At 39.6% G+C, this 12,090-nt stretch overlaps 1 protein-coding gene across 1 annotated transcript in view; it reads left to right on the top strand.

The window, feature by feature from the left end:
* Positions 1–10,886, top strand: part of RNF130 (ring finger protein 130) — a 41,183-nt gene extending 30,297 nt beyond the window's left edge. Inside the window, exon 8 of the mRNA XM_082211808.1 lies at positions 1,423–10,886. Coding sequence (XP_082067934.1) covers positions 1,423–1,532 — 110 coding nt within the window. The 3' untranslated portion in view covers positions 1,533–10,886. The remainder of the gene's footprint in view (positions 1–1,422) is intronic.
* Positions 10,887–12,090: the final 1,204 nt, after the last annotated feature.

Raw genomic sequence — 12,090 nt, 5'->3', positions numbered from 1 at the left:
CCCAGTCAAAAGGCAAGAGAACATTCAATCTGCAAGGCAACATGTCCTTTACTAGGCTCCTTTTCCGGCAATTGGAGTTGCAGGGAGAGGCTATAGTTATAAGCAAGCTTCAGATTGCTTTAAGGCAACAGAATAAGCACATAACACATGTGTTTGCCTTCCTCATGCTAGTAACAGCAAGATTTGATGACAGCTTTTTCTTAGTGCACTCTGAGAGTAAGCATATAGTCTTCATCACAGAGATCAGGAAAATTGAACCAATTTGTAGTCAAAAAGCCCATGGCTGTGTTTAAATTTAGCCCATACTGCTGCTTTCACAGCAGTGAGAAGCAAACCTCTGATCGAAATCAATTTAGACTGTCAGTCAACTAACTGTAGCAGAAATCTGTTTTCTCCAGCATCTTACCACAGTGATGTAAGCAGCTTCTTTGCTGGGCCTTGGGAGGGTGGGGGGAATACTAAAGTAAATTTTGGATGAGAGGGATGGTAGAAATGTCTTGGAAGCTTACAACGAATTGATGAATACAGAGCGATGTGGGTGAAATGACCCAAATAAAAAAGAGGAAAGTGTCAAGGATTTCCTAACAAAAATGGACAGTCTGTGTTGAAGGAAACGAATGGAGAGAGAACTTGATAGGCAAATGTGACACGAGGCAGATCTGTAACCAGATTATTGAACAGATGTAAAAGGATAGAATGGTATTAATATTTAACACTTAGAAAACACCGAAACTTTTTAAGCGTTATACATATGTTTAAAGATAAGACTGTCACTGCCTGCCTTGTGATCATAGGCTGTCTGCCTGGTGTCGGGGAAGGGGCAAAGTGTGCTTCTGCAGTCCCAAGTAACAGGCAGTTGGAGCAAAATATTCTTTCATGCAGGGTTGCGGGGAGCATTCCCTCTGCAGTTGTTCATACTGTGGTCGATGAAAGAGATCTGGATATATTGCAGATGTTCTATTTTCCAGGTGTCTAATATGTAACAGCACTGACTGCTTGCTGCACAAAACACAAGCGGCACCCTTCTGCACACAAGCCTTGCGGCCCTTCTTGGCAACTGTTTCATACACAGGCTACCTTGAATTTTATTTTATTTTATTAAATTTGTATACTGCCCTTCATCCAAAGATCACACCTACATGTCATCAGCCGAGAGTTTATTAAACCTGTAGTATTACATTGTCCATACAGAAGTATGCAGTGGGTTTATTACTGGAAAAAGAGAGGTCTTTCTAATTTTCCAATAATTCACATCCCAGATAATGATGGTTGATTTTTAAAAAAACCTGATGTTTCTTTTGCATTTCAGTGACCTTGGTATAAAAGTAGATTGAAATGCGTAAACTTTGTTGTTAGCAGAGTCGCTTCATTTTTTCTGCCTCGTTCCTAATAGGATTCTTTTTATTGTTGCTTCTTTCCTAGGTGGCCACTTCTTTCACCGTAATTCCCTCTCTCCTCGGAGCCTGGTTTATGAGAATGACTTCTCTTCCATTGAACCTGTCTTGGACATGTATGATGAGAACAAGACCTGAAGGGGATCTGCATTCTTCTTGCTTTGCTCTCTTTCCCCTTTCCTTTTCCGTTTCTCATTCCTATTGTTGTGTACTCCTTCCATGGGTGTCCTTTGTCTGAAGAAGAGCTGCCTTTTCCAGAACATGTGCCTGGCTGCCAGGCTGCAAAGGTGAAGCTCAGCTGAGGCAATATCCAAGGATGACATCTGTAAACGGATGAAGTGTGTGCACAAAGTCGGCTGTTGGAGGTTGCCGAGTGACCAAGTTGTCATTAGCAGTGCCAGCGGGATGGTGTTGGTATGCTAGAGGTTTTGCCCTACTCTCAGTTTTAATTTTGTACAACAGTCACCTCTCGAGTAGGCACATGATATTTCTCTTCTTTTTTTAAAAAAAAAAGTTGCAGTGTTTGCCAGCTTAGTTGCCTGATGGAGGAGGTGGTAGGCTACATGCCCAAAGCGCTCCAGTTATTCTTCATTCTAACCTTGATCTTACACTGAACATCCCCATTCCAAAGGGATCTATGAGAAATGTATTAATGTTCCAGCTTTCCATTTAACAAGCTGGTGGCAGAACAAGCCAATGTTACAGCAGCATTACAGCCTGCAATATTCGTACAGGATTTTTCAGGGGTGGGGGATGAGGGTTCCTACTTCATTGCTGCGGTTAAATATGAACAAAAGCTGCTTAGAAAGAATGCAAAAAACAAACAAACAAAAACAGCCATTTTTACAGCCTTCCTGCTGAAGGAATCTCAGACTGATGCTGCTGCTGAAATTTATAAAACCAATATTTGATCTTTAGATGATTAAGACTTCTTAAGAAGAACCCAGGAATCAGAAATAGGTTATTGCTTGGTTTTTTAAAAGGTGTGTACTTTTTCACTCTGATTTTTAAAAAGCCACTTACGTTGGTGTTACATACTGAAAGAACTGGAAGCATCCTTCATACATTTTTACCTGAGATAACTAATCATAAAGCAACAAACACTTTTCTGAAGCTACACCTGTTCCAGAGGACATCAACAGTATGAATCCAGTATGGAGGAAATGCAGTTGCTACTTTGACATCCAGGAGTAAATCCATATTTACTAGAATGGGACAGTGGCTGTAGGAAATAAACTTTCCAACTGATGCAAAAATGGACAGCTAAAAGAACAAAGACTATAGGGTGTGTGTTTTTTTAAGTAGTTGGCAGTGTTGCTTAAGCAAAAAATAGCAGTTCAGAACAAAATTATGCGATGGTGCATCTAAAGTAGCTTTTCCTACTGTGGGTGCTGCCTAAAATGTAACAATTGAGAATAGTCGTCGTCCCCCCCCCCCATTGCAAACCTGAGCTGCTGTAGAGATAGAAGTGGTATGCTTGTAGTGTGGACACTTAATGCTCTTATAAATCTTGATTGCTGAAGAAATTGAAAACCAAAAGAAAAGGTAAGGAATGTTGTGTGGGTGTCTCGTTCCATTCAGGCAGCTTACAGATGAAAAATGTCTTGTTTTTCTCCTGCAGAAAGCAGGCTTTCACAAGATCTCTCCTGCCCTGAAATGTTGTGATGCTGAAAGTTTTATGCAAAGCCTTGAAATTAGCTCTGTGAAGCTAAGTGTTTCTTCGTTAGCAGGAATGCCCTTTCTGTGTTGCTGAGATGGCCATATTGTGTGTCTGATCATTCTTAACTGGGTGATACAGAGCTTAGGGACTTAGCACTGGCAGCCGTTTTGTTTGTTATATGTGCCAGGTAAGTTTTAATGTACTCCACTGAACTGTGAGAGATTCTTTACAAAATCTATTTAAAAGCACAGTCTTGAAGTATTGTGAATGAAAGTTAGATGATTTAGTGGAGAAGATCAGTAATACTGATTACATGATTACAATGATATTATTTAAATGGACACACAAAGTCTAGCATTCATTTTTCCTTTTACAAACTGCCAATACCATACACTTCTCTGATGGCAAGAAAGCATCTTATGAAAGAAGTGTATGTAAAGTGCTCTCGTATTGCAGAGTTTTTAGTGCATAGCTAGAATCTGGATTAAAAAATGCCTAAAACAGGTTCTGCCCCTGCCCAATCCCTTAACTATACACCTGCAATTATTCACATGTAATAAATCACAGTGGTTTACCTGATTAAAAAATTTTAACTAGCTGAAGTTAATTTTAAAACCGAACTGTTACTGAACTTTACTGAATTCTTACAGCCATAACATTGAAGTATTTAAGACTGGGTGTTTGGCAGGATGTTGTGGAATGTTCAAAGGTCACTGTGTAGGCCCATAGCCTGAAAGGCAATAAAATATATTAACTGGATAAACTTTTAGAAAATGCTAATTGGAAGCAAAAATACCAATAACTCTTTGTGCACAGAGGGCCCATTCCAGAGAAAATGTAGTTCAATCAGTGGTTGATTTCAATGAGATTTAAGTGTAATTACATTCCTTTGTATTTGCATTTTAACGGGTGAATGGTAATATCATAGTCATGTTTTTAACAGATTCAGGCCACTATTTTAACCAAACTTCTACCGTTTTTAGCAAGATCCAGGCTTCTCCTCCTCCTCCTCCTCCTAACTTAATGGATTTTCAAGCTGGAATCATTCTATATAGATGAATAATGCAACTTATGATTTAGGGCATTGTTTGCTAGATATAAACAATGTTTGCTCTCCAAATCAAGGAGAGAGCTATTGTTTGAACATATACAGCTGCTGCTATAGAGTCAGATCATTGGCTCCTCTAGCATCATATTGCCTGTTCTGGCTGCCAGCTGCCCCAAATCCCAGGCCTGCTGCCCCAAATGCTTTAAAATAGAGGCACTACCATGGATGAGTTTGGTATCTTCTGCATGCGAAACCTATGTTTTATCACTGAGCTATGCTCTGCCCTGTCTCGTTTCTAGAACATGAGGCAGGGCAATCAGAATTCAGTGAACTACAGCTGGCCACTATACTAATATTTTCTTTGGTATCTGAGACATTGGTGGCAGTGCCTGAAGCTAAGAAAATAGAGCAATGAAAGGGAAACATGGAAGCCTTAAACAAACTGTAGTTACTATTGAGTTATCTGTCTGACTCAGAATGTTGCGCCCTACTGCGGCCGTTCAACATGTCTTGGCTCATGAAGAACCTTGACAGTTGCCACTGGAGCATATTCTGTGTCCTGATAACTTGGGAATGGGCAGCAATCAAGAAAAGCCTTCAATTGTAGCTTTTCAAATGTGGCTTTTGTCTGAGCTGTAAACTGTAGTATCCCTCTGAACAATAAAAGCAAACAAACAAGCCCCCAGAATTCACAAGAAAGCACCCTTCGGAAAAGCCTAGTGCTGCTTAAACTTCAATGATTCCTTAAGTAGATGTCATCAAGACTGGGCCTCCTTCCCCAATAGATCTTCCCAAACATAAAATATTTTGCTCTCTTGAGAGAGAATGCAGTAGGGGGGTGAGCTCTAATTTAAGTATTATGTATTGCCCTTTAAGAACAATGGTGGCTTACGTTCAGGGGCATATATTTTATCTTGACAGTATCATTCACTCTTTTATTTAGCCCATGATGGGTTTTAAAAAATAATAATAATAATAATCAAGATTTCTGAACACAGGTCAGACCATGATGTGAGCACACATTGATTCATTCTCAAGACTAGAATGTTTGTACATAATCAGCCCAAATTTGGGGTGGGTAGGGTGGAGTTGAGATGGATTTGGTCTTGTGAACCTGCTATTTTGCCATTGACACTGTTGTGAAAAACAGTATTTTTAAAATAAAAAGACAACTGGGGAAATCAGCTTGTACATAAACACAAGTTTTAAAACTCCCATCCTGCTTATATTTGGCTACACTCCAAGCAAAAAAACAGCTTGCATAGTTTTTTAAGATGTTTATATTACCTGTGAAATGGCTGTTCAGTCTTCTCACTTAAAAAGTGCAGCAAATACTTAGCCCAATATAAGAATTGTGGTATACACGTTTTTTTTCTTCAGAGTTTATCCCATGTAAGGAAAAAATGTGAGAAAGTGGCTCTTCCAAAAGGGATTCTTCATGTGCCTTGCCATCCAGCATTGTACAAGTACCCCTAGCCAACTACAGAGACTGGGTCCTGCTCTGCACCTTTCTAGAGAGCATGCATTTTATTAATATCTGGGTGTAGCTACTTATTATAGGTAACACAAAAACAGGTAATGCAGGCACGGGGGTGGGGCATGTCTGTTTCTAAATTTATTACACTCCCAAAGATTTCAGGCAGTTCATTTGAAAGATTAGTTAATTGCACACATCCTTGTTCGGTGTTTTCCCCCTATATGTGTATGATAACTAATTTACCTAGTTAAGAATGCATTTTAGCAGATGTAGCACTTAAGACTTATATTGTTTTTATTATCTAATTCCCTGTCGCTTTGTTCAAGAACTGCACAGGTATATAGAGGCTATCCTATTACAAGTAAAGTAAACTGTGGCTCAGTTGATAGAAGCTATGTCCTCTCCTTTTCCTGTTACTTTTCTGGGGCTTATCATTGCAACTGGAGGAAATTGTAGCAATGATAGACTGTGGTCTGGCCCACACACTTAACAGGCATTTTCGCATTGTGGAGCAGACATGTACTCTTCTCACCCACCACGCATTGCATACAGCGAACAGTTCACTAAAAGGCCCAAATTTCACAACTTGATTTCACAAGCCAGTTTCACATGATTTCCCCTTGCCTCTGCATGAGACACATTGTCTCATCTTATGTTCATGGGGCAGGGGTGGGAGGGAGAGGAGGGATAGTTATAGGGAATGTCAAGTCAGAGAATCATAGAGTTGGAAGAGACCCTGAGGATCATCTAGTCCCAACACCCTGCAATGAAGGAATAGGCAGCTGTCCCATATGGGGATCAAACCTGCAACCTTGGCGTTATCAGCACCACATAACCAACTGAGCTATCCAGGCTGATATGCACCTTCTTCTCCAGTGTATTCACAGGATTGATGGCTAATATATGAACGAGACCATTATCCACAAACTGTTTTTAAAAGAAAGGTGTGCGTATATTAAAAGCCTGTTTCACTTGTAAATTCCTAGAAGATAGGCACGCACAATTAAGACTAACAGCCCTAATAAAATGCGGTTTTTAAAAATGTGAATAGGAATAGGAACCATACACATACAAATAGACTGCTGCAGTGAGGGCAAAAATGTGGGTAAAACAGTAACTTTGGACAAATGGTTTGTGGATTTAGGAGTGCAAATACTTTAGTTAGGCAGAATAGTAACCCATGGACATATCCACCCTACAAATAAATGGAAGTCTGTTTTATACCACTATTGCCACCTTTGTGCCAGAAAGAGAAGGGTGTATTCAATCTAGCCTGGACTAAAAATAATCATTGACTAATGCAATCAGCAAAGTGTGTGAGCATGGAAAAGGATAGTAAAAGTTGGTGCCTTCCCACTTTTAAAGATGAGCTTTTTTTCCATTCCTGGACTTTAGACAGCTAGTGTTCTTCCTTCCATAGGCAAACCACTTTCCCTTGGCATCTGTGTTTTTATTGGTTGTAATAAAGGAAGCTAGTAGGCTTGTTTTGCACAATTTTAGAGCTGGAAGGTCATAAGGCATCTAATCTATCTACTCCTGAATAAGTGTATTTACATATAAACCACTGTTAAAAATATTTCTCTAACCTTGTTTAAAAATGCCCAGTGACAGAGACTCCCTTAATAACTTGTTCCATTCATTGTTGCTTCCTAATTATTCCTCCTACTTAATAATTTCCCTTGCTCATTTTCTGATTCATGTTCTAACTTGTGTGCCACACCCTCCCACACCCAATAATACTGTTTTTCACAGTAGTTATGAGTCCATCTCTATCCAGAGGGCATATCAACATATTTAAAACATTTAGTCCTATACAAAGACTGTTTTCGCAGCAAGACTGCATTGATGTGCCCTATGTGAATTTACAGAGATTATACAAAGTAACTAAGAAGCATCTGCATTTTGGTTCCATGACGTTCAGTTGTTTACAGTGACATCTAGTGGGGAAGAAGGGGGTAAATCAGCTCTCCAGGCATTCATCTGATGTTTAAACAATGAAAACTTGTTGAGTCCTATTGTTTGGCCTACATAGGAAAGAAAAACAGATATATAGCAACTTTTCAAGCAGACATTGCTGTATCCCCCACTTTAACCTTTTCTTCAACTGACCTATTATTTGGTGAAATCAGCGTATTATGGATGGCCTTCTACTAGGTGCTATTGGGGTAAATGAAGTAGGCAAAATCCTTTCTGTACAAAACTTAGCAGCTAACAAGAGAGTAGTTTGGTTTTATTGTTCCTTTTTCAAGCTGTACTTGGCCTGTAAAACATTTGCAGTTAGAAGGCTTGTCTACCCTCCTGTCACTCCCATATGTGTGGAAAGGGCTTCACACCCTCTTAGATTGTATTTATTTATTGCAGTTGATTGGTGCAGTCAAAACTGTATTATAGTTGTACTAAAGCAGCACAACTGCACTAATGGGTAGTGCAGTTGTACCAAGGATCGCTGCTTCTCTTCAAAACCGTGCCACTTGAACCACACAGCCTGTTTTTGGCAGTGCTCCGTTTGTAAAGCTTATCCTAGTATACAGTTGCAGTGATGGGGGAGGGAGCTGCACCTCTTGAGTTCCCTTCTGTCACGTGGCTACTTAAAGCATAGGTTCCCTGATATTTCAGCTTAGACTGCAGAGGGATGACATCAGTTGAAACTGACCTGCAGTAAACTAGCAGTATGTAAACTCAGATTTCACTGTGTTCTGAAACTGGCACAATTAGCAGAATGTACATGATGTATTGCTATTAGCACACCTGTGCATTTGCTATAGGAGGGGCTTAGCTCCCTTTCCTATCAGTTCAGTAAAAAGATGATGATCTGGTGTAGGATTCACATGCACCAGGCAGGAAACAAGTGAGTTTTTGAACAGGAAATATCTAGTTCCATCCAAGCGCTAAACAAGCAAGTTATGTTCAATGCTTCGGTTTCCTCATATATAATATGGTAATAATACCTACCTCACAGGAATAGTGTGAGACTTCATTCATTAATATTTATTAAGAATGGCAAGCTTCTTGCATGGATGGTGCTATGTAAATGCTTACATGTTTGTTCGCTTGTTTGCTTATATATCTTCCCAGTTTTCCCTATAGATGTCAGGCCCTCTGGAGTGCTAGACCATGTTGGCTAAAGCGTTGTGATCTGTTATTGTATCTGTACTCTGATTGTCTGCCTCTCTTTTTATTATTTAGTGTTTGTTCACTTATGCTTGATGGGCCATGCTTGTAACTCTCCTAAATGTTATTTATTTAGATGTATCCAGACAATAGAATACAGTGGAATGGCATTTTAAAGGGATGATCTGCTGACTCACTAAATTGGCATACTCCCAATGAGTTCAGAATGTCTATGCTAGTATAAAGGGTCAATGATTCTCCCGTTAGAATTGCCAGTCATGTCAATGATGGGATTTTAGCAAATGCCAGCTATTGAAGTTGTGTTCCATCAAGCACCTAGATTGCTAAAACCATGTTCTTATTATGTTGAAATCTGCTCAAATTATGGGGGGAAATAAGATAGTGGTCCTTTATAAAACCCACAAGCCTCAACTCCTGAGACTGCCCAATTTTAGTCAGATCATGGGCCCCCTGCACTCTCCCAAAAACAGTAGTGAAGGGGATCAGGCCCTCTCCGAGCTCCCTGTAATTTGAGCACTTCTGACAATCCCTGTAAGAGGGTATAAGAACCTAAAAAACACACACCAGCTATCACATTTGTTAACACACTGATGAGGTTGATCTGCATTAACGAAAAGCACATGTCAAATAACTGTCATTCAACTCTGTAGCTTGGAGAAAAGAGTTGCCATTTTTCTAGCATATAATCTAATCATTTGGAATGGCTCTGGCTGCCCCACTTCCAAGGTCAGTGAAGTTTCCTTCAGTTCTGGAAACTGAAGAGAAGAGGCACTTGCTATGTGGTAGTTAGGCTGTGCTGTCTTAGATATGATGGTGGTGGTTATAATTAACAGGAGCGTGATGAATAACCCTCATACCTGGGCTTTATCCAGACACTGTATATCAAGGATGGCTAATCTGTGACTCTCCAAATATTGTTGGAATCCAGCTCCCATCAGTCTCAGACAGTATGGCTAATGGTCAGGGGTAGGTACACCACCTCTGCTGTATATGAAGGCTTTGCCAGCTTTTTCTGAAAGAGTTCCTGTGCCTTTCACAGCTGCATGCCAGGCTAAAATGCAACTTGTACAACTTCTCTTGGCATAAAGATGCAGTCATTTTTTTTGGGGGGGGGGGAGCTGCAATTGCTAAGTTCCTTCTTGTCATGCAGCAACTGAAACCACAGGAGCCCAGCCAAGAAAAAGAGGGGGAGGAGAAAATCTGTGGATATTTGGAAATCAACACTTGTGGGTTTAAGAGGAAATGCTGCCACCAGAATTAAACATTTGACCTGCTTTCCTCTCTTCTCTACATCTGCACATTGCTCACTCTGGTGATTAAAATTGCTGCACTAAGCCTTATATGTTAGGAGAAAATAACTTTTCTGAAGTGCACAAAGCTAGCGGTATCCCAGTTGTTTGGTCAACTTAGCAGCAAAATAAATGGATATCTGCTAGATGCCCTTTTTGTGCCACTTAAGGGCTATGCATGCAATCCTTAGGTTTGTGGTTATCCATAGAAACTATTTGTATGGATATTTAGTTACGCTGAACCAACAGTTTGCATTTGTATCAGCACACAGTTCAGTGAATGTGCTTAATCATGATTTGAGCTCATGTAACTACAACCAGCAGTCTTGAATCCAGACGGTTAGCCCAGATAGAAAATTTAAGTGGATAACTCTGTACATAAGGCTCATGTGTCTGCTCAGGATCCCCAGGTACAGGCCAAGATTAACTATGCACAAAATGCAGTGAGAATAACTTTTAGCAGGTCTTTTGCAATGTGATGAGTGAAAGTGATTAAACTATCAAACAGCGTGTATGTAAAATACAATGGCAGGGCCTATGTATTTGAATTCCTCATTGCCATATTGTGAATTATACCAGTATGAACAACAGAGAGCCGAAAAATACAAACAAGCTACCAGAGGTCTGGCAAAGTGAAAAGGATTATTTGCCTTGTTTCTAATCTAGGTATGTGCAGGCAGTATGCCACCCTCTTGACAATCTAAACTTTAAAATCTGTGTGATAAGCTGTAGCTTGGCAGCCACAAAAATTCTTAGTCTACATATTTTGATGTACGTATACTACTATATTGTAGCTATGTGGTATATGCTGATATGTTAATAGTGTATACCTTTAAGTTAGGATTTGCTAATGTAATACATTTCAATAAAAAGCTATTTAAAAACAGCCTGTGCCTGCTTAATGGTGTTCCATTGCTCTGTATATGTGAGAATTTCACTGCCTGGCAAATCCCAGTGCACAACTGGTGAGACAATCTGAGATACCTGTTCTCCAGTGTTTCAAGAAAATGGATGAAATCTTCGGCACACAGAAAATTATCTTCTAGGTATCTCAGATGGCTCTTCTTGCATTTTATTTTCTGTTTTACTTAGATATCATGTGACCACATGGCAGATAAGGAACCAGTGGACAAATTAAAAATAAGCTCATCTGCCTGATTCTCATCTCATGATACTTCACAAACTGTACTTTCACATAGTCAATTTTGTGTTCTGTGGTGTTCAGCAATTTTACAGCAGGCAGTTAAGAAGAATAGTAAGGCAAGATAATATAGGAAGAAGGCGCAATCCCTAAATCTTAAGGTCTAACTCTTGTCTATAGACCACTAGTGGTCTATGAGCCTCATTCAGGCATGTCTGTGGATTTGTGGCTGAAGACTGGAGATGGCACAGCCATTAATTTGATTTTAATATTTATTGTAAATATTTTAATTCTATGGAATTAAAATGGTAATACACTAAAAATAAAAGAAGCAATGAAATTTATCACATCTAGCACATTGCATTACAGTTGTTACAATAGAATTATTAAATGGTCCGCTAAGACCCTATTTAGCAATATTTTAAGTGTTCCATGGAGGGTGGGGTGAGTTGGGAACCTCTGACCTAAGGTATCTCATACCTAAGCAGTTTAGGACTTTAATGGGAATCACCAACACTTTGAATTGAGCTCAGAAGCAAATTGGAACCAGTGCATTTATGTCACGAAGTCATTGTCTCAGTAGGCTTAAAACAAATGGCAGCTAATATTTATTCCGGAAAAGGGCAGAGGGCAAAAAGAGACCAATTCTGGTACTGCATAGCTAGAGATAGGAACAGGACTGCATATTAAGCCCAAGATTTGTGGCTTTTGCCAATATGCAACATAGAATATAATTTAAATGTTTTCTATTTTATCAGGGATAGTGAATAGCTTTAGTTTAGTGCATCCCAAGAGAGTTGTTTAATCCATCTACTGCTTTGTTTTGTGAATTGCCCTGACAAATGCAGTCATTCTGGCAGAGAGACATTTAAGTGAACACTAGGCATTTCAGAAGATTTATCCATGCCTTTTGTAAGTTAGCTTCAGAAAAACAAGGTGAGCAATCCTT

Source organism: Podarcis vaucheri (genome assembly GCF_965113315.1).
Source record: "Podarcis vaucheri genome assembly, chromosome: 2".
NCBI lineage: Eukaryota > Metazoa > Chordata > Lepidosauria > Squamata > Lacertidae > Podarcis > Podarcis vaucheri.
Note: the sequence above shows the minus strand (reverse complement) of the source record. Positions and strands in the feature narration are given on the sequence as shown.